Source organism: Plasmodium vivax, chromosome 9 (assembly GCF_000002415.2).
Source record: "Plasmodium vivax chromosome 9, whole genome shotgun sequence".
Lineage (NCBI taxonomy): Eukaryota > Apicomplexa > Aconoidasida > Haemosporida > Plasmodiidae > Plasmodium > Plasmodium vivax.
This window is the reverse complement of record NC_009914.1, coordinates 1,476,557-1,504,135: the sequence shown is the minus strand read 5'-3', so window position 1 is coordinate 1,504,135 and position 27,579 is coordinate 1,476,557. Positions and strand designations below refer to the sequence as shown.

Below are 27,579 nucleotides of genomic sequence, written 5' to 3'. Positions count from 1 at the left end.
CTACAAAGCGCTTCTTAGCATCCATGTAATGATGTAAAAACGTAAATAATGTAAATAATGCAAATGGCGCGCTGGAGGAGTTACTAGCAAAGGCACTTCCTCTGGGGGGAGAAACCACCCACATGCATGCGCGTACAAATAAGCACGTATGCTCCAGTGTACATATGTGCGCTCATGAGCGTATGTATAAACTTGCGCATTAAAGCATTTGCACAGTTGTAAAGGCGTGCACGTGGATTGGCACACGCATGCACAATGTTACGTGCAAGTGGTGGTACATCTGTTCAGGAATACATCTGTTCAGGGGTACTTCCGTGCAGGGGTACATCTGTTCAGGGGTGCATCTGTTCAGGGGTACATCTGCTCAGTGGCACATTCATACATTCGTTCACATGTTCATTTGCGCGCTCGCACCTTTTTGCCTTTACAGATACACATGAATACACGTATGCACACGTTTATGCGAATAAGTGGGTGGGTCCACTCAGCATGCATGTCAGGTTAGCGTGCAGGCACGATAGATGCATACAATTGATACATAAAGTTGATACATAAAGTTGATGCATACAGTTGATACATACAATTGATACATTCAATTGATACATACAGTTGATACATTCAATTGATACATACAATTGATACGTGCAATTTTACATACTTTTTTTTTTTTTTTTTTTTTAAATTCTTTCCCAACTCCCTTTTCTATATACATACACATAACTTAACTTGCATGTGCGGAATTTAGTGGGAATTCAAAATATAAAAAAAAAATACGCACAGGGAGAAATATGCACGCACGAACATACATGCCCATATATATATAAATACGTACATACGTACATGCGCACGCGTGTACACAGGTACATTATACATATGCATATGCTCAGAGGAGCACATTTCCATGTACACGTTTGCAAGGCGCACCCTGGAGAGAGTGCATTGTGTAATGCGCGGGCGATAAGGCACGTGAACAGAAAAGCAAAAATTGGAAAAGCTATAAAATTATTCTAAAAACTGCATAATAATGTTAAAAAGAATAAAATTTTACGAAAATTGTGAAATGGCTAAAAATAATCGGCAGGAATGCCAAATGGTTAGGTACAGCTCGAAAGGGTTAAAAATGACACGAGATGGATCGAAATGATACAAATGGGATCGAAATGATACAAATGGGATCGAAATGAACAAGTGGGATCGAAATGGTACAAGTGGGATCGAAATGGTACAAGTGGGATCGAAATGGTACAAGTGGGATCGAAAGGATATGAAATGGATCGAGAAAAATACGAAATGGATCTGATTAATGCGAAATGGTTTGGGGTAATGAGAAAGCCATGGGGTAATGCAAAATGGTTGGGGTAATGCAAAATGGTTGGGGTAATGCAAAATGGTTGGGGTAATGCAAAATGGTTGGGGTAATGCAAAACGGTTGGGGGTAATGTCAAATGGTTGGGGTAATGCAAAATGGTTGGGGTAATGCAAAACGGTTGGGGGTAATGTCAAATGGTTGGGGTAATGCAAAATGGTTGGGGTAATGCAAAACGGTTGGGGGTAATGTCAAATGGTTGGAAACAGTGCGAAACGGTTAAAAACGAAACGCATAAGTTATTAACAAAGCTAATGGGTTGTTAACAAAACGAATGGGTTGGTAACGAAACGAATGGGTTGGTAACGAAACGAATGGGTTGGTAACGAAACGAATCGGTTAAACACAAAACGAATGGGTTAAACACAAAACGAATGGGTTAAACTCAAAACGAATCGGTTAAGCACAAAACGAAGTGGCGAAAAGAACGCGAAATGACGCCAACACGTAAGCACGCGTGCAAAGCGATGCTAATATGTAAGCATACAAAGGGATGCTCATATACGAGTAAACGTACGAAATAAAATGAAATGGGGGGGAATAATGCAAAACGATGCGAACCGTTGCGACACCGTGATAGGCACCCTTTCCAGTGTTACCCCTTGCATGGAAAACAAACGATCTTACATACGCATGATCTGAAAGCGATTATGGATCATGCTCATGGAAAATGAAAAAAAAAAAAATATATGCAACATACAGGATATACGCACCACCAACGCATACGTGCATTTGTAAATATGCTCACTATTCCGCGAAACACGAAAAATTAAAAATTAAGTAATGACTATGCAAAACAGGGCTGCGTCACCAAATTATTGTTAATTAAGCAAAACTGTATGGGGAAAAAAAATCCGTTAAGGGGTTCGCGAAATTTTTCCGAACAATTTTGTGAAACACTTATGAAAAAATTCAAAACGAAGTTCGCCAACGAATTAGCCAAGCAGTTCGCCAACAAAGTGGCTAGCAGATCGTCGACGAGTTCTCACGACAGTTAGCTAACAAATCGGCAAACGAATTTGCTAACAAACTGGCAAGGGACTTCTCTGCCAAGCTGGCAAAACACTCCACTAACGAATTGGGAGAAAAAATTAAGGCTACGTAACAAATGCATGACACCATGTCATATAAATGTTCCTCGTTCTCTACATAAACTTCAGTTCATGGGGGCAATTATGAACTCATTTTTCATTAAACTTTGGGGATGCATTTCTGTTTGCCACAAAATTGCATGTATCGAACGTAAACAATATGTTCTCTCTTGACAGGCATAACAAACAACAGATAAAAACAACCCAGAATGGGGGGAAAAAAAATATTTATTTGTGTTAACCATAAAAAAAAATATATTTGCAAGTATCATAGGCACTCTACAGAATTTTTCAAATAAAACTCACAGAATGCTTAATGAAAAAAAAAAAAAAAAAAAAAAATTAAGATGTACACAAATAAAAACACCTATCGAAAATGAAAGTTTAAAAATGTAAAACAAAAGAAGGGTGGAAAAATGAAAGGAACGAAACGGTGAGCGAAAAGGCAAACGAAATGGTAAACCAAAACGTGAACCAAAACATAAACCATAACGTGAACCAAAAAGGGAGCCAAAAAGGGAAAAAATTTATACACATACATAAAACGTGCGCACTCTGGTTTTCACTCGGTGCATCCACCTTCACATCAACTGCAAAGAGGCGCTTTAAAGCTTCGTAAACATCTGTTCTTTGGCACATGCATGAACCACTTCTTACAGGTGCTTGTACATAACGTGTATTCAGTCATGCGCATATGTACCAAAGCACGCATGTAAAAATGGTTACATGCACAAGTTCGTGTACGTTGGTGTCAACATACATACGAACAAGCTAGTGTATGTGCTGGGAAAAATACGCACCAGGCAATATAAGTGCACGTCAATATATATACAAGTCAATACGCGCGGAGGCAAATATGCGTGGAGGTCGATGCACGTAGGAGCCCAAACGAAAGCGAGCTAACACGTATGCTGGCTAAATTACGCAAGGGCTCATACATGTGCAGGTTAATATAGAGGCACCCATGCATATCATATGTACGGGTTAACATATGCAAAAGTAGCCACATGTGCATCTCGTCACATGCATAAGTAGCCACATGTATATCTCGTCACACGCAAAAATCGCCACATGTACATCTCGTCACACGCAAAAATCGCCACATGCGAAAGTCGACACATGTACATGTAGCCATACGCACAAGTCGACATGGGTGCACCTTCACAAACGCACAAATTAATATGCGTGGATGCCAATGTACGTAGAAATTAAAAAAACGTGCATATACATACTCATGTGCATACGTATGCAATATAACATCCGAAAAGCAATCAAAATAACAAAAATTTGGTGTCAAAATGAATTCGAAATTGTCACAAATAAATATTAAGGAAAAAGAAAATACATGGAAAACTCAGCTGTCGTTTCTTTTTATTTGCAGCCTGCAAGAAAATTTCACCCGGGCATGTAAAAATAAAGGTCAAGTAAAACTGAATGCATTCATGAAAAAAAAAAAAAAAAATATATATATTTTTTAAGTAAAACAAAAAAACACAAAAAAGGAAACAACTTTGTACATGAAATATTAAATGTTTTAATTTTAACTAATCACAAAAATGAAACTACAAAGATCAACACTTTTACACTTAAGGAACATGTGATAGTATGCAAATTCGACGCACTCCATTATGCACTTAGAGGTTACGCACAAATGTACATAATTGCATATGAGAATATGTATGTATATATTCTTATAAACACTCACATAATATGTAAAATTAAAAAACAAAAATAAGATATAATGTTAAAACAATAAAAGCTTGTAACATGCTGGGAAAATTAACAACTTCGCTAAGCCATATGAGATACGCGAAACTGTTATTTATTTATTTTCCATAAAAAGTTTTTATTTCCCCCCAGCGTACTGACCATGGCTTTAAAAGCAGGTAGCTACCATCGCTGTTTAGTAAATAGCCAAATAAAAAAAAAAAAAAAAAAAAAAGCTAGCTGTACATAAATAATTTATACAATTTTGGCTGTTTGGCTTAACGTTAAAATGTAGTACATACATGCTTACACATTTTTTTTTTTTTTTTTTTTTTCTTTACCATATATGAGAAACATTTCTTCTCATTATGCCTAGTACTCATTTATGCATGTATAAGCATATATGTATTTACTTTTCCATGATTCCCCTTTGTATTTTCTTTTTTTTTTTTTTTTTTTTGAAAAGTGTTTCTTTTTTTATGTCACACGAAAGGGGTGTTCCTTTTGTGACTTTCACTTTGCAACACTCAGTTTGCAACTATCGATTTGCTAATTTCGACTTGCCACTATCGATTTGCGGCTATGTATTTTTGACTTTCGATTTCTGGCCCTTGCCCTTTGGCCTTCACCATTTGGCGCTTACCAGTTGGCCTTTACCAATCGGCCCTTACCAATCGGCCTTTACCATATGGCTTTTACGAATGGGCCTTCGCCTTTTAACCTTAGCCATTTGGCCTTTGGCTTTCCCTTGCACATGCCGTATTGTTAAGCAACCCCAGGTGAAATGCGTATTTTTATGCATTTATTTAATTTTTCTAGGGAAAGGGGTAATTTATTTAGGCGCAAAAGGCCAATTTTGAAACACTCCTTTTTTTACACATGCAAATGTATTTTATTTCCAAATATGGAAACATACTTTTATTGCACATACATTTTATGCATATACATTTTTTTACGCAAAATGGCACAAAAAGCATTTACCATACTTAATTAAGGCACTTCCATAGAATGGCGCGCAAATTTTTGCATTTACAAAATGGCTAATAAAATATATGGGCACTTAAACAAATTAGGTGGAAAAAGCAGTAAAAAAAAAAAAAAAAAAAGGAATGTGTTACACGAGTGTACACTAGCCTTTTAGGCGATAGGCATAATGCACATTTGTTTAGGGGGTTAATTTACATTAGCCTTTTCGAATGTGCATTCCGTCCATATAAAGTAAAATTAATTTTTTTCAAAATTCTGGAAACTATTTTAAAAAAGAAATAGCTCTTTCTTTGGAAAAAAAAAAAAAAAAAAAAAATAGTTTCTTGCATAAAATGCTTTGCTCATTGTTATTCTTTCCTTTGCGAGGGACAAATAAAGTTACAAAAAAAAAAAAAAAAAAAAAAAAAAATTAAACGAAGATCTGTATGTGCCTTTTCACGAATGACATTGAATTTTTTTTTTTGTAACCGAATCGGTTATTCAGTAGGAAGATATATTGACTTACATTTTGCAATGACATAAATCCCGCTGCACATTTTTTTATTTCGCTCAATACATACATTGATTTATGATGCACAGCAAATTTTGAAGCGATAAAACAAAAAAAAAAAAAAGCAATGCAATGCAATGTTATTGTCAAAACAAAACATACAAATTAATTGCGTGGTGCAGCGAGAAAAAGCTAAAACTTTCCAGCAAAATCTGCAGGAAAAATGTGCTTAATTCAATGTGATTCGGATATATAAATTCAAGAAAAGCGCACATTTCATTTGTTCAGTGGAAGGGGTTCACGAATGTGCGCACATTTTAGCAAAACATTGATTCAGATGATGTATTTTAAATTCGCGGATGCTGCACATGGAGTACGTGCTCACATGATGACGATGTGCATTCATATCGCTAGGTGGGCTTTTGTGAAAAGAAAAAAAATTATGCTTAAAAGTCTCTGTTTTTCTTTCGTTTTTCTGAAAAATAAAAGTTTATAAACCCACATGTGTACACAACATATTTGCGATGTGCTATTTCATTGCCCTTTTTCTTCCCTAAGGGTACAAAAATATGCTTCGTGCCTTCCATTCGAAAGGGGAAGGGGAAAAAAAAAAACGTTCATTTTTAACATTACGGCGAGCAAAATCATTGTTTTTCATCCCTTCTAAGGCGAATTCATTTTAGATAAAATATCGTTAGAGAATAAATAACCTCCCTTTCTTTTTTCAGAAGGGGGAAGAAAACCTGCTTTAAAATTTAGAGCGGCCACAAACGTGTAATCGCTAGCACGCTTATTTTCTCCCTTCGATTCTATTTCATTCAAACGGAAAAAGGTCAAAAGGGGAAAAACACAGGTGGGAACAAAATAAAGTACACAAAAATGGAAGGTACGAACTAAAAATTAAAAACATAGGGCAAACTTTTGTGCATTAGGTTTCATTTATCATTATTTTTTTTTTTTTTGCTATTTTTAAAAGTGGGTATTTCACTCTCCCGTCGTTGTAGCCTCAGCTCTTAGAAGTTCAGATGTGCTTATATTTTTTTAATTTTATTTTTCGCCTATAATGCTACGTGACATGCCTCTTTTTTTTTTTTTTTTGCGACCTTTTCCTTTTGCTTCTTTGTGGAAGAAAGCCCCCCCATGCCCCAAAAAAAAAGGAAAGAAGCGGTATGGTTTTTCTATGCCTACGCCGCATACGAAGCAGTGACAAAATAAAAAAAAAACAGATGTACGCACTAACCTCATGTGCGTGCTTCGCAGTCGGGTTGCTTTGAACGGTGGACTTTCCTTTTTAATTTTATTTTCACAAAATGGTTATGAATGAAATTGAAAAAAATGATATTTCACCTAAGACAGTTTATGTCCATAGTTGCCATCTCATTTACACAAAAAAAAAAATTTAATTGGTTGAAAAGTTTGGCCACATATTTTTTACCGCCGCTTTACTTTTCGTCCCTTTCCTTTTATTTTTTTTTTCCCCCCCCATTTTGCGCAACTTCGCCAAATTTTGCTAAATGACGAAGTATAATTTTTTTAAAAATGCGCTGCAGAGTCCTTTTAGGGAGGAATACACGAACAAAATTTAATCATTACGGTTGTTTCACTGCACATATTTTACAATCAACGTGTGGTGTGGGCGCATGTAAAGGCCTACATAATCCACATAATTTTTTGCTCACTATGAGTTCTTATACACAGTATATATGCAAGTACAACACGTATTACCATTTGCCGCCTCTTCGCAACTGCGAAAAAATTGTTCTGTTGCCTTTTTCGAACTGTTACAAACGATTTATGGCATTGAAAAGGGTTTTATGGGGAGGTGAGAAGCAAATCGCGTTCACGAATGTATATCTTCTTATGTATGATAAAAAAAAAAAAAAAAAACATTTCGTCGTGATAAAACTTGCGAAGAAACCGGGGATTTACGTAATATACCGTACACTTCTTTATAACTTGGAAAAATAGTAAAAAAAAAAGAAGCAATAGCTCATTTCCAAAACTTCACTTTTGCGGGTCAAAATATAATTTCAAAGGAGGTTATCACTGTGACTTAACATATGCGGGTAATATATTTACTTTGTTAAAAGGTGACCACCAATATATGCAATTTTTTTACACATATTATAACATACCTCAGCGTACAAACGCGGGATAATTTTTTGTGCCCATCTGTTGAAGTACAATTTATGTAAAACCTACGGATAAACAAAAATAAGGCCATACAAAATTATGTATAACTTTTGAACACTGTTTTGGTTTTTTTTTTTTTTTTTTTTTTTTTTTCCCCTTTCAGTTTGTCACAATCTGAGGTGGATATGCGTACACCTTTGCGGGCACGCTAAGATGTACTGTGTGCCATACGCGTAAATGTACATGTGCGTGTATGTATGCATGGCGAACGGTCTGAGGCATAATTCGTAAAAAAGCGGGAATGAAAGCGTCAAACGATCACTGAAATTGGGGCTAAATATCACGAATTGGCGAATTGGTGAATTTTTTGAAAATTGCGAAAGTTCGCTCAATTCGCGCAAGTTAACAGTGGGGTGAAAAATCGCCCGAGCTCTTCCCGCTCGCCAAAAACTGTGAACGTGAACACCCACCCGCTGCTTACAAATTTTAGCAAACATCTTATATTTTTTTGAACTCCCTGATTTCATGGTCACACGTGTCATATATTGGGGAACGCCGGGCGGCACGATCCAGCAAGCAAAAATATATTGCCCATTTTTTGGGAGGAGTAAAACGATGAGAAGAAGGGCCGAGACTACGCATTCCGTTCAGACGTACATTAAATAAAGCAGCGGCGAGAAAAAAAAAAAAAATAATAAGCAAAGTAACATTCGGCAAAACTGGGAAAAAATCGCAACGGCTCGGCAAATCATGAACTTTGAAAAAGGCAGGCGTTTCAATTCTTCGCAAAAAAAAAATGAACGCATGCGAATGTAAAGAAGTAAGCATATGTAGCAGTAGTGATTATATTTAGCGGCAAAAATAAAATATATAAAACGCAGCAGAGGGGGACCCCATATTGAAGCAAAAACGGATGATAAAAATAAAAGAGGCTGACAAGGAGTTAGCGTCAAAAACGTTCACGGCAAAAACGTTCTCTCCAAAACGTTCACACCAAAACGTTCGCGCCAGAGTCAGCCATAAAAAGCATCACCTTTTAGACCTGCCCAGTTTGTCGCACCTCCCGAATCTCAGCCCCTCGTAGAAGAAGCAGTCCATCACCATAGCACGAGAGCACACATCACGTTAACGTGAAGGTGAAGGTGAATCCCACCCCAAGAATAACATGAATAATAACAAGAATAGCAATTTCGGCAAAAACAACGGCAGTAACAATGGCAACAATAATGAGAACTACAACAACATCAGAAACAACTCCAGCGGCATGGTAGGCGGCAATTTGAATGTCCCCCCCGGCATGGGCGGGATGGGCAACATGAACGGGATGGGTAACGTCAACGGGATGGGCAACATGAACGGGATGGGCAACATGAACGGGATGGGCAACATGAACGGGATGGGCAACATGAACGGGATGGGCAAGCTGCACGGCAACATCAGCAAGATGCACGGGAATTTAAAGAACATGTCCAGCAACCTCAACAGTTTGGCGAACAATATGAAGCACAGCATGTCTGGCAATGCGAATGGCATGCCAGGCGGTATGGGAAGTATGCCAGGCGGTATGGGCAGTATGCCAGGCGGTATGGGCAGTATGCCAGGCGGTATGGGCAGTATGCCAGGCGGTATGGGCAGTATGCCAGGCGGAATGAGCAATATGTCAAGCGGCATGAGCAATATGCCCAGCGGAATGAACAACATGCCCAGCGGAATGAACAACATGCCCAGCGGAATGAACAACATGCCCAGCGGAATGAACAACATGCCCAGCGGAATGAACAACATTAGTATCATGCGAAGCGGGGGGAAGCCCCCAATGAGTAACCTAAACTCCAAAATAAACATCAACAGTAGCGTTAACATGCAGACGGACATTAATTTGAAGAGCAGAATCAAAATGGGCAGCTCGGACATTGCAAGTGCCAACAGAAATATGAACAGCGTTTTCAGCAAAGGGAATAATAATCTAAGGGAAAATATAATGAACAATTTAAACTATAATTACAATAATGTGAATTATAACAACATGATGAAGAGCAATATAGAAATGAATAATAAAATGTTAGGTGGGGAAAATGTAGGGAAACCTCCCCAAGATAGTAATGGCGCGAATAAAAATGCAGATAATTTTTCTAAACGATTTAATAGTAACAAAATGGTTGTACAAACCAGTGTGAATAACAAGCACTATCGCAATTCTGATGGAAGCAATATGAACAGGTTCTACGTGAATGATATGAAAAATGTGGAGAGCAATATGATCCCATTAAACAACAAAATGAACAATGTTAAAGACAGCCAAAGCAGCGCTATGCCCCAATATAGGGAAAACGAATACCTAGGAAATGTTTATAAAAATAGGGATAAGTATTTGTTAGGTAAGAGCGAAAAGGATAATTTGTACATGTCGTCTAAGCAGTTGAGTGGCTTGAGCTCTGGGGGCACCCCCGGCGGGGGAGCGCCCGGCAGTGGCACGATCAGCGGTGGCACTATCAGTAGTGGCACCATCAGCGGTGCAACCGGCATGAGCAACGCCGCTGCCCATGGGAGAAATTTGAAAAGTTTGGACAGCCCCCCAATGTACAACCCCTTGAATATAACCCCCATGGGCGCCAAAACGAATATGAACAAGGTATTCACCTTTAACCCAAACGATAAGGGCAACTTTCACGCGGAAACCTTGGCCGATGGGAAGCTCAACAACCAGGAGAAGGACGCGGACTACAGTCACATGAACAAAACGGTTAATATGATGTTTAACGAGCAGGCGAATTATGGCCCCTATGGGGTGAGCAGCGCCAACCACCATGGAGGTGGCAGTCTGCAAGGAAGTGCCAACCATCACGGAAGCGCCAACCAACACGGAAGCGCCAACCAACACGGAAGCGCCAACCAACACGGAAGCGCCAACCAACACGGAAGCGCCAACCAACACGGAAGCGCCAACCAACACGGAAGCGCCAACCAACACGGAAGCGCCAACCAACACGGAAGCGCCAACCCGACGGAACCCCCCCCCAGCAGTGCAAAACCCTTTTTCGCTCCACCGAACGCCCTATTAGACACCAAAACGTACAACAAAAATGTGGAAAATTTAAAGGAGCACAAAAACGGGAGCGAGGACAAACAAGTGAGATACAACAATTTAATCGAGGGGAGTAACCCGAACAAGGGTCCCATCCCCGAAAACGCTAGCATGGCTCCATCTCCCTTTGGGAAGATTAGCACCAAGAAGCAGAAGATGAGCATGAAGACTGGCGATTCGTCCAATAGCCCCATTTCAAGTGGAGTCATGCCAAGTAGTAACAATCACGCGAATGCCCCCACCAAAATTGACAGCGCGGATGCGTACAAATTTCACATGAATAAGGAGAAGCTAAATGGGAAGGAAGCTCCCAATTTTGCAAGCCCAGTGAATATTCTAAAAGATCACCTGAAAGAGAACAACAAAGCCAAGTATACCTCCGTAAAGAGGTACGCCAATCACAGCAAAATTATGAAGCAAGCAGACCAAGCAAAAAATGGGATCCCCGCAATGAGCAAAATGGACGCAGATTTAGTTAACAAAAAAGGAAATGATAATGATGGTACTACAACAGGGGCTATCATAAATATGAATAAAAGTAAACCCTATGAGGAAACGAAAATGGATAACAATGGTGTTCCTTTGGACAAGCCAGGAAATAATTCCGCCCATTTTAATGGAGACCCATCGAATGAAAATAATATCAACACGTCTAATCTGGCTAGCGGCGCGGGAGGAGCCACCACCAGCAGTAGCACTCCCTATAGTACTGGCATGCACAACGGGAGTATGAGTAGCGGAAAAAATGCCGTAAATGGAAACGAAATGGATACACTAAGGCCATACAACTCTAATGCACAAGCGGAACATAAAGGCGATGCTGAGAATTTGAAAAAAACAGAACAAGTTGAGGAGAAAAAAAGGAAAAAGAAAAGAGAAAAGAAGGAAGATAAAAAGGAAGAAAAGGGAAAGGATAAAAATACCGAAATGATTAAGGATGAGAAAGGAGGATTATTATTCCCCTTTGATCAAAATCTCAAGGGGAAAAAAAAAAATTTGGATTATAATAATTATCTGTACAACATGAGTGAGAACAGCGAACAGGGCGTTTTTAGTAGCACAGGGCAGAGCGCGCTGCACACGGCGGATGACTACATGAGCAGCAGAGGGTTGAGTGCAACCCCCGGTGGAAGCATGCTTAGGAACGTGCACCTGGATATGCAAATGGGTGCCCCTATGGGTGCACCGCAAAACGCATCGCAAAGCGCGCCACCGAATGAGGCCCGCAACTTACCCGCAAACGTGAAGGACCAAAACCACCTGCACAACAAAAAAAACATTCTTTTCGAAAATTACGGGGCGAATAAGAATGCAGCAAATATGTTCGTGGACAGGGACAACAGTATGCTAAATCGAATGGACTTCCCAAACGAAAACGATTTGAGGGCATCCAAAATGAAGAAAAATTTGAGTGACCTCTACAGTGCAGGGATAACACCCCTTACACCTGAGCAGTTCGAAAAAGACAGAAAATTGATAGCCCTGACCAGACTTTTTGGAGACGTAATTGACGAAAATGAAAACGTGGCAAGTAGCAAAATGGATGACCGAGTGATGGAAAATAAGCCGCCATATTCACCAACATCCCCCACCTTTAGAAATAATGCTCCACATAATTTAGAATTATTAAAAAATATGTCCCTGGATACTTTACTAAATAATTTAAATATAGATAGAGACGTCCTAGACATACTGAAGGAAAAAATAAATAATATTAACAGAAATATTAATGTGACTATACGATCAGCAGTTCCACGTGAAGCGCTAGTAGAGCCAAAAGGAGAAAGAGAAAATTTCGATTTAGCAAAATTGATAACCTTCTTTGATGATTTTATAAATTGGTATGAAAATAATTTAATGCAAATAAAACTGCAGCTACAGAATGTTTCCTTCTGTTTGCTGCTGGAAATTTTTATACTCATATTAACAAACAGCTATGGGCACATTTCCGATTTTAAGAAAAAATATTTAAACAAATTTTCTGCGTACGAACCGGTGACCAAGTTTCTGTCCACTTGTGTTAACCTGAGCCAGGTGTTTGAAATATCTCTTGTTCGCTTTAAGGAGAAGAATGCCAAGCACGTCGTCCACATGACCAAGTAGGTTTCGCCATATTGCGCTGTGCGAAAGGGGGGTGTGCAACTGTATGCTATTGGCCCGATTTGTTCGTTGCCAGGCGTTCCATTTGCTGGCCATTTCGCTCTCTTTGCCAGACGCCCCTCTCACGGGCGCCCCCACCTCCTTATGCCCACGCGCCCCCTCCCCGCAGGCTGGGAAAGAAGTCCCTGTGGCAGTACCTAACCGTGTACGGAGGCATTTCGCTGTACAATTTGATTACGACCAAAATTAAAATCGTAGAAATCGAGGACCCGGAGAGGAATTTTAACTTCTTCAATTCGTTCGTTTCGGCCAACTTTCTCTACAACGCAAAGTTCGAGTTTCCCGTTATGTGGTCCTTGCCGCCTATTTATTTGGCGAAGGACGAAATTGCTGAGGTACTGGCCGCGCGGAACAAACTGAGTGCCCCCCCACGGATGCGCACGGGTGGAGGGGCAAAAAAAGCGTGTACGTATTAACGCGCGAGTGGTTAAGCGGCAGAATGTCTGCGTTTCCGCCAACCTGCTAACCGCCGCCAACATGCTAATCGCTTCCAAACCGCAGGACGAAAGCAACAAACCCGGATGCGAAAAGGAGGAAAACCACTACGTGCCCAACGAAAGCAGTGACGCCTTTTACTACTACAAGCATATTTTGAAATTGCAGAAGAAGAACCGACTAAGGGTGACGAAAAACAGAATGCCCAGCATGCTGTACTACTGCCTGAACAATTGCAGCGACATGACGTGTGCGGAAATTTCAGGCCTTGATGGATCCTTTGTCGCCACGGCGCATTCGAATAACATAATCAAGTTGTGGAACATCAAACAGTCCCAAGCGAACAAAATAAGAAAAAAAAAAAAAGAAATGGAAAAGATTAATAAAGGGGACATAAACGATACGATGAAAAGGAGACATTATCATTTAGAAGAAAATAATGCCACGTCCATAGACTTAGATTATGATGAAGAAAATGATGGAATTTGCAAATTGTATGGAAATATTCATAACGTTACGAGCCTACGTTTTGGTGAATCGAATAAAATATTACTATCGGGAAATGTTAATGGGGATGTATATCTCTACAGCACTGTAAGTAATAAAAATTATGTCAAGTATGTGGGTGGGCACACACCTATATGGTCTCTCGACACGGCCTTCTTAGGCTACTTCTTTTGCTCCAGTGAAGATGATGGCAATTTGAGGATCTACTCCACCAACAGAACATACCCCTTTATTACTTACACGTATAACTGCCCAGGAAACGTTTCCAAATATCACTACAACAGCACGCTTGTGGCTTGTGGCTACTACGGTAAGCGCATCACAGCGTGGGGTTGAGTCAGAGCGATGTCAAGCGGCGCGCCGTAAAGTCCCTTTGAATGTTACCACTTCTTATGCACGTCCCTCCCCCTGTTAGACAATTACGTACACCTGTACGACGTCCGAGTAAACTCCTTTATCAAGAGATTCAAAAATAACTACCCAAGCAACCAGGGAGTCACTTCCTTGAGTTTTTCCAAAAATGGAAGGCTGCTGTCGTATGCAGGTATTTTTTTTTTCCTCTCTCCTTACGCACATCATCAGATTGAGTAGCACCTACTGTGTTGGCGCCACGTGGTGAGGCATCACTGACATGTATACCTTTCTCCCCGCTTTACCCCACTACGCCTCTTCTCTTTGTGCTCCCAGGTGGCTACACAAATAACATCAATTTAATCGATTTGGCAATGGACAAATTTATTGACGTGGAACCCAAAGTGGCTGTTTCAGCGGAGCCCTACCACAATGAGGCCGAGTATACCCAACCCTCCAATCCGCTTGACACCTACTTAGATGCAAATGTGCTAAACGTAACAAATGAGGCAACACCAAATGGCAGGGCTCCACTTGGCACAGATTTAAACTCGTTTGAGGACAAAATTTTAAGCATCGACTTTAGCTATGACAATAACTTATTAGTTTCCATGTCTTGTAATAACCTCATCGATTTTTACAATTGCTCCAAAGGTGAGGGGAGAACGACGAAGATAGAGTGGGGCAGTCAAAATTGCTCCTGCCCCGCGCCACTACAACTGTGTGCATCATTGTTTATAGGGACTATGCAGAAAAAAAAAAAAAAAAAAAAAAACACGTTCATAATATACATGTGTGTAGAAAGAGAGATGCGTATTTACCGCTCACATGGTCTACGCAAATATGCACTCTTGCGATATAGCCTTCACACAAGTGTTAACCTTTGCCGTCACCCCACCCCTTCACAGCATCACACGAGATAAAACATTCGACGGAGAAAAAGAAAATCAAATTGGAAAAGTCCCAAAGCAGAAGGAACCGCCCATATGTCAAACTGTCCAGATCGTACGGCGTTAACCACTCAAATTTAATGTCTGCAAAATTTACGCCCGAAAATGTACTCCTCCTGTTTGGTAAAACTTACGTTCCTGCGCGATGCAGCAACGCAGCGATGCAGCGATGCAGCGACGTGGCTGCGATACTCGCCCCCTCATGTGTGTGTGCAAGATGGACGTCCTTTTTTTGCGTGGCCAACTTATTTGCCGATTCGCTAGCCCCATCGTGTTAACACTTTAACCCCCCTCGCAGGCATAAATACCTTAATATGATGACAACGGCCGTGGACACTCTCCCTCGTCCCCCCTCAACATTGTTTCTGTTTTTTTGATTTTACAACATTTTTTAATGTGCAAAAGGTGATATGTTATGCTACGCGAACATGTTTTAGTAGTACATCCGTGTTGGCATTTTTGCAAATTAGTTTTCCTTTTTTTTCTTTTCTTTTTTTACTCGCCCTGCGTATACAGTGTTTCCCCCATGTGCACATGTATATTATACCAACATAGAAACAGCATGTTCCTCGATTTCCCCTCCAATTTCCCTGCCCCTTTGTTTACACACTTTTTCCGCAATTTTTTAATAATTTGGTGATTCACGATGTTTGATTTAGCGTTTTTCCCTTTTCGTTTTTCCCTTTTCGCTTTCATTTTTGCGCGTTTGCGCGTTTGCATTTTTTGTGACATTGTTAAACACGTTCGCCTATTTTTTGCTTGATTTTTTAAACGCGCGAATTGGAAAGTGTTTGTCCCACCTTCTCCTCCCCTATGGAAACCCTTTTCCCCCCCTCCCTTTCGCGTTTTGAGTTTGTGCGAATTGGTTGGCGCTTTGGCCAATTCGTGTCCATTTTTTTGCCAATCGTGTCATTTTTTTTGCCAATCGTGTCATTTTTTTTGCCAATTCGTGTCACTTTTTTTTCACAATTTTCCCACCACTTTTTGCACCCCTGGTTTACGACTTTTCCAGAGTTCGCGTTACTTTCAAGAAACTTTTTTTTTTTTTTTTTTTTTTTCCGAATTTATGGGGAAATGCCAAATAGTGCATAGAGAAAAAGGAAATGGAACATGGGCGTGCGGATGGCATGTAACAAATGTATAAACTGAAAACGTGGAAATGGAAAAATGCAAATGCAAAAGTGTAAATTCAAACGTGCAATTGCAAACGCAATCGTGCAATCATGCAAATTTGCAAATCTGCGTGTACCGCACAAATGTGACGAGTGACGTGCCAAGCAGGCAACCTCACATCCACCCCGACTCTGCAAATGCAGTTACAAACTTCGACGCCCCGCGTTCCTCAATTTATAAGAAAAGTTGTGCTTATTTGGGAAAAAACCAGTAAGTCCACATTTTTAGCACTGAGGAAAATTATAGAAGGGGTGGGAAAAAAAATATAACTCGTACATTTTTAAATGGTCGCAGTGTGAACAGCTTATCATTTTTACGTGTCGATTTGTTTATGGGGCAAGCGCTTGGAAAGGGGAAAAAAAATCTTCATTTGGTAAGCCCACTGAATTGCTTAACAGGGAAAAATAATTCAGTGACGTGCCGACTGACCCACTGACCGATTGGCCGATTGACCAACTGACCAATTGACCAATTGGCCCATTTAGCCATGAACGACCAGTTAGCCGCCATCAAATGACAAGTGAAGGAACATGTGAAGGCCCGATGAAAAGTATACATTACAAAACCGCTTAAACAGAAACGGGAAAAAATATATATATGCCTAAATGATGTATTTCAAATCTTTTTTGAAAAATTAGAAGGAAAAAAAAAAGGCATGGAATATTTTTATGGCCAAATTAGTGGCCAAAGGATTACCTGATTTTCCGGCTTTTTTTTTTTTTTTTTATTTACCCTTTAATTAAGCATATGCTTATCTTTTTATGTACATTTATGCAAATCCTTATGTTCACATTTTTGTATGTACTAATACTAACGCGCAAGTTGTGTCCATCCCACCCAATTTGCCTTCCACTTTTTTTACGTGTACATTTTCGTAACCTAGAAATAGGAAGCGAGACTGATTTGTTTAGGCTGCGATGATCTGCACGCCACGGCATTAATTATGCAACACTGGTAGCAAAAATCTCTCGTAATGCTAAGAGTGCTATCGCATCTGCATAAAAACGTATGAAATTTTCGTTTCTTCTTTTTCTCCCATTTTCCTTTTTTTTTTTTTTTATTATGGAGAATAATTTCTAAAATGTTCTTCAAAAGGAGAACATACATGATAAGTATCAGTTGAGAAAAAAAAAAAAAAAAAAAAAAAGAAAAAAATACAGACTCCTATATTTTTTTTTTTTTAAGTTATTGTACAATTAATTAAATTTTTGGCACCTTCGAAACAATGAAAAACATCAAGCAGAATATCATAAATTTTAAGGACCTAGCCAAGCAGCTGGAGGCATGTGTGCAGTACAACTCAACGGGTAATGAAGGATTAGCTGTCCCCACGCGGGAGCCCGCGTATGACTGAAAATGAACAGCAAAATGGCACATTAATTCGCTTCAAATTGGAACTTTTTTTTTTTTTTTTTCATGTAGATATCGAAGTGATGCAGGACATTTACGCGGAATGTAAAAAGTAAGGATTGCGCAAAAACGTCTATCGTGAAAGTCTACCGTACGTTAACGATACGTGAAGGAGCAGATGCGTGTGTGTCGATAGGTTGTCTTCCTAAATAGATTGTCTGCTCGTGTGCGCACATTTACATAACCTCGTGCTGCCCCTCCTGTAGAGACCTAATCACTCTGGAGAAGCTAACGCTGGAGGCTCTGGAAAAGGGAAACGCGCACCTGTTTGAGCAGCTGGTAGAGGTATGCTTGATCCGTCTGCTCACGTGTGCGCATTTGTGCAGCGGGGCCTTCCCACGTATGCACAGATGAATGGGTTTGTGTTTATGCGTATACCTGCTCATGCGCTCATGTGTTTACCCCCCCCGCGCAGGCGTCCACCCACGTGAACCGATCCATCAAGCTGTTCGAAAGCTTCGAGAAAAACCACAAGGAGCGCGCGCGGAGCTTCCCAGAAGGAGGGGGGTCCCCGCAAAATGGGGCGATCCAAATGGCACACGACGATAGGGACTCTTCCAAAAAAAAAAAATCGCACCAAGGGTACAAAAAGCATGACAGCAAGAGGAGGGGCAAGAAATACAAAGGCGCGGATGACGAGGAGGAAGACAGCGAAAAGAGGAACCGAAGTAGGAGCCAAAGCAGGAGCAGAAGTGGAAGCTTGGGCAGAAGCTCCGGAAGAAGAAAAGAACATGAAAAGAGGAAAAAGAAGAAGAAGGAGAAGGATAAAGATAAGGAGAAGGAAAGAAGGAAGTACCTCCAAAGTGATGAAGACAATAACAGCAAGGAAAAAGACACGCATGATAATAAAAAAATGATAAAGTCGGACTCGCTAGAATCCTTTAACAAAGCCTTTGGCACCTTCCATGGTAGCGTGAACATGCTGAGCAGCGAAATAGAGGAGGACCTGGACGATTTTCAAATGAAGCAGAGGAAGCGGCAGAAGAAGAAAAAGAAGAAACAGCACGATGGGAAGGTAAAGGGGCACCACGATAAGGATAACAATAACCATAACGATAACGAGGTCGAAAATGATAACGAAAATGATAACGAAAACGACGACGAAAATGAGCACGAAAATGACAGCGAGGACCCCTTTCTAAGCAACAACCACATCGATTCGCTGGACGATGTAAGCCCGCTCAGCAGCAACACGACAAAGGGTAAAGCGAACAAGGGGGGAAAAGCAATCAGTGCACACGGCATCCACGAACCAGTGGTCATAGTCATTCACATCTCAGACATTATAAACGTTTCACGAAATGTTAAAACGATTTTTATATACCTAACCCTAAAATCGATGGATAACCAAATTAGCATCAGGAAGAAGAGCAAAAATAAACACGTTGACAATTTTTCTGTAAATGTTTCTGAACTTTTTGAATTCTCCGTTTTTTACAACAAACAGTTTTTCCTATACATCGATGTGGTGGACACAGAGAATAACAGCCACTGCTACACATGCTTAATAAATTTGAATAATAAAATTTTGAAGAAAACTAAATTTTGTGTCCCTACGGCATTTTTATTAACCCAAGTCAGTGACCGTTTTGGTGATGATGGTGGGAACCAAAATTTGACTCCCACCAACCCGGTAGCTTTTCCTGCCAGTTATCAAAATAGCAAAGGTGAAAATATCGATATGGCTCTCAAAGATTTCTCCTTTATATCCCCCACAGTTAATACCTTTCCTGGGGGAAGTCCCTTGGATCACCGCGGGTTGGGTTACCAGCCGTTTGGCAGCCCCCCAAATGATGACCTCTTCGGTGACAACCCCACTGGCAGCAACCGCGCGCATAACCGCTTGAATGATTTTCACGTATCACGGGCCAACCCCAATAACGTATACCCCGTGGGCAAAAACCTGAGGAACCCCAATTTGAGCAACTTCAATTTTGCGCGCACCAACCAGAACGGCCCCAATTCGAACAACTTCAACTTCGTCAGCAGAAACGTTGCCAGTAGGAACCTATCCGCTTGGGGGAATGGCAACCAGGGCTTCGGCGCGCCCAGTTTTGGCGGTCCATCATTTGGGGGTCCCTCTTTTGGTGGCCCATCATTTGGGGGTCCCTCGTTTGGCGGCCCCAACCGAAGCCTCAGCAACCCCTCCTTTAGCAACCACAGTTTTGGTCAGCCCAACTTTGGTCAGCCCAATTTTGGTCAGCCCAATTTTGGTCAACCTAATTTTGGCCAACCCAACTTTGGCCAACCCAACTTTGGCCAGCCCCACTTTGGCCAGCCCCACTTCGACCCCTTCCCCCTGGACCACCCCAACCAGAGCAACAAAGAGGGAGGCGGCTCCCCCCAGGTGGACTTCCCAAGCAGCAGGACACCCAAAGGGAGCGAATCAAATGAAGCGGAAGAGAGGAAAAAAAAAAACGAGCTAGCCAAAGACGAAAAGGACTTCTCAAGTGACTGCTCCTACATCATAATGAACATTTTTTTGAAAAACAAAGATTTCGATCACGAAACGGAATTAATGAAACAGAACAATATGAATCTGTACAAGCAGCTATACAACGTGTGCAACAAGGAAAAGGTGTATTATGAAAATAAGAACAAAGAAAATGAAAAGAAAATAGAAGAACTAGACAAGGCAGTAATGCTGCTCGAGCTGGACAACGAAAGCTACCTAGACGCCAACAACAAGTTGAAGGAAATTATCGAGTCGAATAAAGAAATAATCAAAGTGATTGAAAATATTGTAAAGAAGAAAAATAACAAAATAGAAAAACTGGAAAAAGAAAATGAAAGAGTTGTACAGGCAGAAAAACTTATCGAAGAAAATAAAAAAGAAAACGTTTTCCTATCACAACAAATTACCAAACTGAGTAACAATTTTAAGCAAAATAAAATCAAGTTAAAAGATTCCAACCAAGTGAATGAAAACCTCAACAGTAAGGTGAACAATTTGATATTCCAACTGCAAAATGCGCAAATGAAAAATGAAAAACTTTTGCTCTACTTATCCTACTTGGTAAAGCATATCCACAAAAGCAGCTGCGATGATGATGCCAATATGTTAAATCTGATGAAGTTAAAAAAAATGAGCTGCACTTTACAAGGATCACAGGTTGGTAGGGACTACCAGGATATGATAGACGACATTGCAAACAACTGCAGTTATGTGAAGACCGGTTCTAAGTATGAAGATGTTCTGCTGAATCAGTTCATCAAAAGTCAGAAAAGGGTTAATATGAACCCAAAACTTTTGTATAAATTTCTAGGCATACGGAATGATTCAAAAAAACAGATTCTCAACTACAGCAGTGATAACAGTGATGGGATCCTCCTCCCGAGGGGAAGCGGCAAAGGGGGGAGAAACACTCCCAGACGTAATCTGCAAAAAGGGGACCTCGTGCCAAATGATGATGCTTCCAAAAGTGCAACCCTCTCGGACGAATTGGACGCGTCGCAGGATGAAGGAAAGGACCTCCACATTGATGACTTCCTCGTGAAGGGGTACAAAAGGTATATTGCCGCGACGTCATCCACGGAGGTAAATCAGGAGGGTTATCTCCTAAAGGGGGAAACCCATCACCCATTTGGGAAGAAAAAGAGGGAGCAGAAGAATAAAGTTAAACGGGATGAAAAAGGCACTCTCAAGGGGGTGCCCCAAAATGAGCGCAAAGAGAGTTCCCATAAGAGCCGCCCATACGAGTTCCCCCAAATGAACTGGAGCAGCGATGAAGAGGCCAAGAAAAAACAGAGGCACTCCTTCGACGTGAATGTGAAGCGAATGGATGAAGTGCAAACGGGGGAGGAATCCCGAGGGAAAAAAAAAAAGAGCCACCTACTCAGTGATAAAGAAAAAATAGAAACGAGGCGAATCCTAAGTGAGATGAACAGCAACGTCCAAATGAGGCACCATACAAGCGATATGTTCCATGACGATTTTTTTAACCACCCGAGAGACCGCTCAGATAATGATACAAATAGCACATTCTCCTTCAACGTAAAAAATGTCGCAAATTGGGGGCACCTGAAAAAGGAGAAGAGGGCCAAAAAGGAGGAGAAAAACGAAGAGGGGGAAGGTAACCCAAATGAGACTTTCAAAAGGGGACGCCCAGAATTAGGTGAAAAGGGGAAGGCGAAGCAGAGGAAGAAGCCGGGTTATGCGGTGAAACAGACAGGGGGGAGAACTACCGGCGGAAAGGGCAAAAAGGGCCTGCTCAGAGACATCACGGATGATGGTGATGGTGATGATGATGATGGTGGTCACCACTATGATGCCGCTCACCACTATGATGACTCCGATGGGGGGTTCCTCCCCCTGCGGAGCAGAGCGGAGAAACAAGGCAGGAAGAAACACTCCTTAAGCAACTACAAAAAGAAAAAGAGAAACAAATTGGTATACAACGAGAACTACACCTTTAGTAACTGTGAAATGTCCAGCGACGAGGCACTCCAGGGGGTGGAAGGCCCCTCGAAGGTGAGGAGCAAAAAGGAGAAGAACATTGTCAGTGATAGCTATTTAAACGAAAGGGGTAGAGCTAAGCGGAAGCAGAGGAAGCACGGGGAGGGTTCGCCCCTCTGGAGGGACCCCCTAGCGGAGATGCAACTTGACGAGGAAAGGGCCCCCCCTCACGATAGCAGCGGGGGAAGCAGCGGGGGTAGCAGCGGAGGTAGCAATGGAGGTAGCAGCGGAGGTAGCAATGGAGGTAGCAGCGGAGGTAGCAATGGAGGTAGCAGCGGAGGTAGCAATGGAGGTAGCAGCGGAGGTAGCAATGGAGGTAGCAGCGGAGGTAGCAATGGAGGTAGCAGCGGAGGTAGCAGCGAAGGTAGCAGCCGAGGAAGCGGTCGAAGCAGTCGGCGAGTGAGTCGCCGCAGAAGCCGAAGTGGAAAGCAGAAACGGGGGAAGGACGGCACACACCGGCGATTCGTCCACTTGAAAAAAAAAACAACCAACGACTACATGAGCGACTACAAAAGTTTCGAAAAAAAATTTAACTACTTCGTGAAGGTGTCGAAAAACCTGCAAGGAAGTCTCCTCTCCAATAACAGCGACAAAATAAGTTACGCAGTTAAGATGAACAAAAAAAGCTACTTCACAAATTTGGAAAGAATTATTAACAAGTGCAATAAGAAGGAGCAGACGTTTTCCTACCTCGACAGTTATCTCAGCACGCAAATCAAGTCGAATTTTTTGTCAGACGAGGATATAAAGAAACATAAAAGTAGGCTGCGCCACTTTTACAGCAAGAATACCAAGGGCCTCATTTTCGAAAACACCCTTGTTAAGATATATGCCAAGCTTTACTACGTAAACGAAGATTCAGGGAAAAGCAGTGGGTACAAAAAGGAAGGGCTGTCATACCCTGACAGGCACGATGCCAATGGTGACACGAGCAAAGTTCGTCCGTGTGCAAGTGCCAACAATGGTGCATGCAAAAATGAAGGCAATAGAGTTAAAAGCGAAGATGGTAACACCATTGGGAATGAGTGTAAAAAGGGGGCGGAAAACAAACCAGAGAAGATACCAAAAAAAGAAAACATCTACATGAACATTTATGTGAAATCAATTCTGTATAACATCATTTATATCAAAAGTGATCTGAGTGAAAACAAAATGGACCACATAAAAGTGGTGAAAAGAAATTTGAAAAAAAATTATAACAAAGTGACAGAAGAAAATGACTACATAAATTTGAAGAAAAACGAAATTTGCCTACTATACACATTATGCTTTAAAAAAAATCACCTTCACAAGTTACCCCTTTTCTTAAATGTGGAATGCTTAAACAATGACAATACTACCATCAAGCTGAAAATCGCTTTACCACTTCCCCACCTATTCCTCCTCAAACCAAATAGCTTTTATCTCAACCATTTTGTAAAGAACTTCTCCGGAAAGCACAAATATTATTACAAATCTTACTACTACAATATGCTAGACTTTTCAACGTTTAAAGATTTCATCAATTCGATCAAACTGTATAACTCCTTTAACGTTTTCCATTTTGACTCCTACAATATCCTGTATAGCACGTATCCCGTTAATGCCAAAAGTAAGATGCTTCTCCTAATTGTCTGCGATTTTGTGAAAAAAAAAAATGGCGCTTCCAATGATACGGTGAAGTTACATTTTGTGTCCCTCTCCAACAGTTTGATTAGCTTCTCCGTAAATTTGTTCAAGCAAATTTTGTAGCTCCACCGGGGGGGAGAGAGGCACTCTACCAAGTGTTATTCTGCTTGTCCACCCCCTCACCTAACGAACACCATTTGAAACGAATTTTTTTTGTGTATTTTTTTTTGTACCATTTTCACCCCTTCAATTTTGCGCCTGTACATTTGTTCGTCTGTTTGTTCGATTGCAAATTTATACGCCTTTTTCCGTTTTCTCATTTTTTTTTTCCCCCCTCACTTTTGCGCGAAGGGTATCTCCACACGCCCACCACGTTGTTTCTCTCCCTGATTCCTTTTCCTACAAATGTGATTAATTTTGAACTCCGCGTGGGCGCCTTTTCCGCAACCTGATGAATTGTAACATTAGCCCTGTATAATGCTTTGCACCGTTAAGTGAATCACAGTGGGTGATCTCCCTGCTGTGCGAATGCTTCGGTGGATGCTCAGCAATTGTCCACTTTACTGCTCTTTTCTCTTCGGCACCGATGCGGGGTCCCCACCTGCTGCATCTCGTCTGCGTTCTGGTCCGCACTCCCCCGATGGTGGTACTCCCTTGCGAGTTACCAAATTGCCGACGCCCTAATTTAACATTACAAAATTGCTATTCCGCTTCTCCGTTTCAAACCTTAGGGTAATAAAATGCAGCACACGTTACATCTTCCCTTCCTACGCAAAACCCTTTTCAACGCTAGACTAACTACCCATTCTCGGCAAAGGTGAGCCAAATTGGGGACTACACAAACAGCCACAGGACGTACAGTATGTACGCCGAGTAGCAGGTGTACACTACAAACAGGCCGCATAGTATGCTCAAAAAATATAATACATAAGAAAAGCACGAGCTGAAGGTGGAGGTCCAGTGTGCTTTCCTTGATGGAGGCCCTTTTTGTGAATGCTTCCCCATTTTAGAAAATGGAGTGAAGTCAAAAAGGGAAACTAAAATGTACTCAGGGGTAATGTATAATTAATTATGCCTCTCCTTGTTTTCCCTTTCATTTAGGGGCCATACATCTTCCCATCATCCCGTGTAGCTTTTTTTTCCCCCCGATTCGCTTACCATTCCTAATCGGTGAATAATTGCCTAGTTCGAAGCGTCTCACCTAAACTTATCGCTAGTCCCCGTTAGGTCTCACCTAAACGGTATGATGGTCCTTCTGGTCAGTTACAATCCGTTAGGTATAGTTCCCCTCTCTTGTGAATTACCCTTCTATGCTTTCCCTTTTTTTTCCTTTTTTTTCCTTTTCTTTAAAATGGTCCTTCCATCTATTTGTACGTTGAGCGGGTAATAAAAGTGCCTTTCTTTTGCGGTGCGTTTGCTATGCCGCTCAAAATGCACTCCTAAAGAAATTCCCACCGTGCATTGAGCGTTCCCGCCACGTTAAACGTCGCCCTTCAGGATAAAAACATTCAAAGTTTTGGTGACTCTTTAGAAAAACGTCTGGCATATTCCAAGCTGCTTCTTCTTTCCAGTTGGTCATGCAGATATACGCACAGTGCGGCACAATTCGCTTCATTAATTTTTTTTTTTTTTTTCCTTTCAAATGTTAGGAAATTCACAAAATGTGAAAAATGAATAGACCCCTTTTTGGCTAACCTCCCTTGTTGAGCGCCGCCATCCGCTTTACAACCCTTTTGTGAAAACGTTTATGTTTCTGTTGTCCCTCCGTTTGCCTTCATTTTTGGATCCATTCCCGGGGTTCTGCGCCCCTCTCCTACTTCTCATAAAATGTAACCACGGCGCGCCATGGAGTACAGCGACGAGGACGATATCGACGTGGAGGAAATTCTGAAGCAGGCCGAGAACGTAAGGCTGGGGGGCCGCTGAAAGGGGGTAACGAAGTGACTGAATGGGGGGTCAGGCAAAGCAGGCTTCTGTTCTTCCCCGCTTCTTCACCCCCCTTTGGCCACCTCGCACAAACGAGTTGATTTCCTCAATGTGTTTGCCGCTGGCCACTCTTTACATTCCCCGCCCTTTGCAAACCCCTCCGTTTTGCTCCCCCCCCTCGCAGATCGAATGCGTAGACGAAAACAGCATCAAAAAATTGGCCACCGTTTTGAGGAAAAAAAAAAACAAAAATGAGCGAGACAGAATGGAACACCCAGACAACCCCGAAAAGTGGGTGACCAGCGAAGTGGACCTAGACGAAATCCTAGTGAACATAAAAAACCTAAGTGTGTGCTCAAACCTGTACAGTAGCATGGTGGAAAGCGAAATTCTGGGAGACATCATCGATTTGTTAAACCACCCCAACAACGACATTGTGATTGAAGTGATCGACATCGTTAAGGAAATAACCAACCCGTCGAATCTGTACGAATTGGATAAGAAGGAAAATGAAAAGGTAGTGGAATGCCTGAACAAGAAAAAGCTGTGCCATTTTCTTATAAACATATTGGAAAAAATAAATGAAGAGGAAAATGAGGAGTACTACAATGCCATGTCCTCCATCCTGAACATTTTGGAAAATATTTTCGAGCTGGAAAATGATTTACAAAATGATTTGCTAACCAATTCGAAGCTGTTATTTTTTCTCTTAAAAAGAATAAGTACGGAGCTGCGAAGTGATGACTCCAATTCGTTAAACGCAAGTGAAATATTGGTCCTCCTCATTCTGAGGATTAACCAGTTTGCAGAAAATGTATACAAAGATTTTTACTACACCATTTCGATTTTTAACTCTCTCTTGAAATACATTTCAAAGTACAAAGATAATGATCCCCCAAACATTAACAAGAAAGAAATATTGCTTAACATTTTTCAAGCGCTTGGAAATTTGCTTCTCCTAAGTGAAAATAAAAACGTATTCGATAGCACTAATGGCTTCGAATTAATGCTCAAGTTACTGAGTGGGAGGAAATTCCTTTGCTTCCCCGCTCTCAAAATTTTTGCAATCACACTTAACGACAAAGATACGTGTAACAAATTTGTGCAACTGAATGGGCTGAAGTACCTCTTCTGTCTCTTTATGTTAAGGAACATCAAAAAGAGTAAAGTCCACGTTTTCGAATTTGAGGAAAATATAATCACCGTCATTTCGAATTTGTGCCTGTGCTGTACAGATACTTCTTTGGGGAGAGTGCTCAACAAATTTGGGGAAAAAAAATGCGAAAAGATAAGTCGACTGCTAGAAATCAGACAGAAGTATAGCGACATTATTCTCAACGAAAAGAAGAAAAAAAAGCAAAAATTATTATTAAATGAAAATCTGCAAAAAATGAACATTCAAATTGACGACGATTGCAAGAAAAATTTGGAATACATCGAATTGTGCGACAAGGGATACCTCATTTATCAGCTCACCGACGTCATTTTGATAGCTCTTTTTTTTCAAAACAACTCCTACATTTCGAACAACATTTTTATTCACCTCTACACGCGCGCGGTTGACATACAGTCCATATATGAGAACATACTGGGTAAGCCAGCCAATACGCCTCATGCAAGTGAATACGCGGCATGCAAGCGAATACGCGGCATGCAGGCGCACACTCAGCAGGCAATCGCGTCATCCGCGTCAGCGCTAGGAAGTGTTCCCCATAGCAGCGTTACACGTGTGCCCCCTTTTTAA

General features: G+C 41.2%; 3 protein-coding genes across 3 annotated transcripts; all 3 read left to right on the top strand.

The window, feature by feature from the left end:
* Positions 1-8,939: 8,939 nt before the first annotated feature.
* PVX_092555 (WD domain, G-beta repeat domain containing protein) lies at positions 8,940-15,329 on the top strand (the record flags this gene model as incomplete). The annotated part of the gene is made up of 6 exons (XM_001615453.1): positions 8,940-12,958; positions 13,129-13,354; positions 13,521-14,271; positions 14,377-14,505; positions 14,649-14,966; positions 15,232-15,329. 6 exons carry the CDS (start codon positions 8,940-8,942, stop codon positions 15,327-15,329), a joined length of 5,541 nt encoding a protein of 1,846 aa, XP_001615503.1.
* Positions 15,330-17,660: 2,331 nt separating this feature from the next.
* Positions 17,661-24,032, top strand: PVX_092550 (hypothetical protein, conserved; the record flags this gene model as incomplete). The annotated part of the gene is made up of 4 exons (XM_001615452.1): positions 17,661-17,742; positions 17,858-17,897; positions 18,052-18,130; positions 18,261-24,032. 4 exons carry the CDS (start codon positions 17,661-17,663, stop codon positions 24,030-24,032), a joined length of 5,973 nt encoding a protein of 1,990 aa, XP_001615502.1.
* Positions 24,033-25,557: 1,525 nt separating this feature from the next.
* On the top strand, positions 25,558-27,579 carry PVX_092545 (Beta-catenin-like protein 1, putative; the record flags this gene model as incomplete). Its single annotated transcript, XM_001615451.1, has 2 exons — positions 25,558-25,814; positions 26,020-27,579. The coding sequence occupies exons 1-2, from the start codon at positions 25,755-25,757 to the stop codon at positions 27,577-27,579; spliced, it is 1,620 nt and encodes a 539-aa protein (XP_001615501.1). The 5' UTR covers positions 25,558-25,754.